Consider the following 4,158-nt stretch of genomic DNA (forward strand, 5'->3'; position numbering starts at 1 on the left):
TAGGAACCTAAGATTTCTATCTATGAAATTGATTGGTAAGTAGTCCTCTTAAGTAAGCCTGGCTCACATAAACCTTGAAAGTATGAATGCTGGAATGGACGGGCTATGCCTCTTCCAGCCTAGGGCAGAGTGCCATCACAGTGGCTTCTGAGCACCCCATCTCAGTGTCACCCTATTTCTCAGACACAGATTTACACAAATCACCTAGTTTGTGGACTTTGTTCCCCGGCACTGGACAAAAGCACAGGACCTCTTCCATTTCTGTCCCAGGTGAAAATTTGTCTCTGCTTTATCTATGATCTTAAAATCTATAAAAGAAGCAGTTTCCCATTCCAGGCTTCAGTCTCTCCACTGGAGACACATTTTCTGAGGTTTTGGTACCTGCCCACCACTCAAACACATCTGACCCACCACTCAGTTTAATTAAAACTACCTCACACCAAAAGACTCACAGTTTCCCAAGGCCACAACCCCCCTTTTCCAAGCCTTTACAATTGATAGTTCACACCTAACCCCCCGCCAAGTCCTCCCACCATCTTTTGATTTGTTCTTCTGGTCACAGGGAGTGTCTTAAATATTCCTCACAGCTACTCCAAGACTTTACAATTCTATTGGCAGGGATGGTTCCTGTATACCTTCACATTCTCAGTACTAACACAGACTTTACAAAGAGTAAAAGCTCAAATTATTATTGGAGAAAAACCTGGGCCATTGAGAAAGAAGACTAAATTATTACAATTTAATTTCTTTCACATTCTTGAACAAGCTACATATATTCATACACACACATATAAAGAAAACAGAGTAAAAGTTACAAATGAAACAAAAAATTAGTAGCTTTATTTCTTCATTTCTTATCTCCATCTATTACACTGCTGAGTTGTTTCACATTTCCATGGAAATGCCTCTTCTACTGCCATATTGTCTTGCTCCATATCACTAAGCAAGGTGAAATTTTTTCCAATTTTTTTTACAAAATAATAAAACTCTTACTCTTAAATCTCATTCACAGCAATAAATGTTTGAGCATATCCTGCATAAGTTTGGGTTATGAAGCTACTAAAACCTTCAATTAAAAGAAAAAATGCTTTTAAAATTATCTAAGTTACTACACAGAACAGAAACAAATATGTTATATACCACCCCAATTTTCTACTCCTGAGAAGGTAGACTTCTCTTTTTAACAACAAAGTGAAGAATCTGCCTCAAACTTTATTAGGGGTGGGAGGAGCTGCTTTCCTCGGCTCTGGAGCGTTCCCTAGCCATGGCAGGATGATGAGCCCTGGCTGCAGCTCGGGCTTGGGCTCTCTCTTCCTCATCTTTCAAAGCCTCTTCATAAAGGAATGGGAAGGTAGTGGGATCAGTACCACGGACCTTGGCCAAAAACTCCAGCACTTTCATCTTGGTAGTTTCAACGTGGGCTCTTGGACCCCACAGGAACTCACAGTGTGGAGGATGACTGTGAGGCACTTGGCGGTACACCAGGTAATTTTCTTTCACCAAATCTGTGATGAGCTTCTTGGGCTCCCCAAAAAGGAAGTGCCTCCTTCCCTGATACAGCCCCATCACATTCAATGTTTCCCAGACTTGCTCTTCAGTGGCACAATTGCGATTCATGTAGATCACACCCAGGATAGTCATCACCAGACCAGTCCTGGGCACACCTCTGTCATCATTCAGCACTGTGTCACAGCATGGTTCCAGTTTGTTGACGAGGATATATACATGCCGGTAGGGATCCAATTCTTTCATGTCGAGGCCAAAGAGCACCTCCATGTGATCAGAGGCTCTCTTGAGGATCTCAAGGAAATGATTTCTGTGTATTTGGATTACATTTCTCACCATCTCTCCTTTCGTGATGGGCTCTTTGATTTGATACTTGTACAGCAGATAATACACTAAGAGAATCACCTTCTCATTTAGACGGTGTCTGTGGAGGGACTCCATGGTGGGCAAGGCCTGGGAGGATCTTGACCTTTGTTCCACCTGGGAGCTGGCACCTTCATTTGATCTTGTTGTGGCTTGAGCATCCACTAGATTCTGGGGCACTTGTCGGGCCTGGTGGCGTTTTTCAAGGGTGCAGGCTTTACACTTCCGACCCCGAGGCATGATGACTTTCAACAAGGGTAGCAGGTTAGTGGGCAGATGACTCAGTGATCTGAAGGAGAGAGGATGAGATATGGGGGTCACTTCAACAGGGAGATAAAACCTTGGCTTCATCGATGGCCACCTCTGCAGTATTCCCTGAGGGAACTGCTCTGGGAACCTAGAGGCTACTATTCCCTGATTTGCCACTGCCCTGAGGACCCCATGGAAATAGCCAAGGTGTACTTCAGCTCCTACCTACCAGATCTGCTTGGGGCTCAGTGGTGCTTATAGCAATGGCTCTATTCTCAGTTAGGGAATATTTAAGTTCACATTAAAGGTCACCCCTTCACTTTTGGCAGGACCTTAGTTCCCTGTGCTCTACTGTTCTGATGTTGATCCCTCATTTCAAGGCCCTCATCTCTCTGAGACCCCACAGGAGGAACTGAGGAGGACTTCATCTTATCACACCTGCCCAGGGATGCGCAGGGAAGAAAGTACACAGAAAGCTCTGTGGGATATTCTCTACCCTGGTATGCATAGGGGGCTCAGTCCTCACTCAGTGCCTTCACCTTTACTTTGTGTAGGGCCCTCTGCTGATTTAAGACATATATCCTCAGAGCAAGGCCCTCCAGTCCCTTAATGTCTGGAGAAGAAAGTGAAGGAGACCTCATTCTAACATATTTGCCTGACTGCATTTATCACCAGCATGGAGGGATCTTCAGGGCTGATGGCTTGGATAAGACTCTCTGTGACCCCCACTGTTCTGAGACTGGTGATATACCCTTAGTCCTCACTCAGGATCTTCACATTGAGTACTAGGAATGTTTGGGTTCCCTCCTTTTAACAACAATGAGTCTGCCCTCTTAGACCAGACTTCACCTTTCTGAGACTGCCCAAGGGCAATATGAGAGGGTGGCTCAGCCTCACACTCTTAACCAAGTAATCCCAGAGCTCACAGCAGTGGTGGGGTTTTGTGAGGTCACCTTTGATGGGAGTGGGTGTTTCCCTGTGTGTCAGGGCCTGACACCATCATCCCCCTATTCAAAGGTATTCACAGCCACTGAGAATACCAGAGACAGAAGTCGGTGTGGTTTACATCAATCCGACCTAATCTGTGGTCTCTCGGACTGAAAATATGGGCGGGGTTCCGCGGAGCCACATCTGTTCTATGGTATGCAGTTCCCTCAAACCTCACTCAGGGTTCTTGCCATACACTGGCTAGCGCCTGGGACCTGTCGCTCCTCTAGTGTGAAGCTGATATCCTGGTCCGATGCCCTGACCCTGCTCAATTCCCTCGAGGGAAATTTTAAACATTCTTGTGGGCTGTACTATCAGAGGATTACTATCTGGGTCCTATCAGGGCTGATAGCAGGGTCAGAACTCTCTGGAAAGCACTCTTTACCTTAATTCAAAGCACGGCCTGAAGCTCCTCTGCCTCCTAATGTGACGCTCTCCTCCTCACGGAAAGGCTGTGGCTTGTCTGAGAAACCAGGAACAGAACTCGTGGTGTGTCACATCCTTAAACCGCCGCTTGGTGCTTCCGATGGTGGACAGCAAAGTTCCGGCCCGGCGAGTCCCTTGAGAGCAGGTGCGTGATGTTCTGGCAGCCTCTCGTGGCTGGGACGGATACTACCTCCATACCTAACTCAGGAAATTCACTCTAACTCTAGGCAGAGACCAGAGCTCCTCACTCACTGTACATCACACCACTCCTCTCAGACCAATGCTTTTCCTGGGAGTCTAATATCCCAGAGCACCAGTTCTGACATGTTTTGTGTGTGTGTGTGTGTAAACTTTTTTAAAATATATTTTATTGATTATACCATTACAGTTGTTCTATTCCCCACTTCATTCCCCTCCACCCGCACACTCCCTCCCCCACCATTCTCCCCCACTTAGTTTATAACCACGTGTCTCAAGTTCTTTAGATTCTATATTTCCCCCACTATTCTCACCCTCCCCCTATTTTCTACCTACCATCTATGCTATTTTCTGTGCCTTCTCCCCCCTTCTCCTCCTCCCACCCCCCTGTTTCTAACCCTCCATGTGTTCTTCATTTCTATGGTTCCA

General features: G+C 46.2%; 1 protein-coding gene across 1 annotated transcript; it reads right to left on the reverse strand.

The window, feature by feature from the left end:
• Positions 1-1,215: 1,215 nt before the first annotated feature.
• Positions 1,216-2,109, reverse strand: LOC118990033 (melanoma-associated antigen B10-like). Its single transcript, XM_037050391.1, has one exon. The coding sequence runs from the start codon at positions 2,107-2,109 to the stop codon at positions 1,216-1,218; it is 894 nt and encodes a 297-aa protein (XP_036906286.1).
• Between the last annotated feature and the right edge of the window lie 2,049 nt (positions 2,110-4,158).

Source organism: Sturnira hondurensis, unplaced genomic scaffold (assembly GCF_014824575.4).
Source record: "Sturnira hondurensis isolate 20B ecotype Veracruz unplaced genomic scaffold, ASM1482457v3 Scaffold0000856, whole genome shotgun sequence".
Lineage (NCBI taxonomy): Eukaryota > Metazoa > Chordata > Mammalia > Chiroptera > Phyllostomidae > Sturnira > Sturnira hondurensis.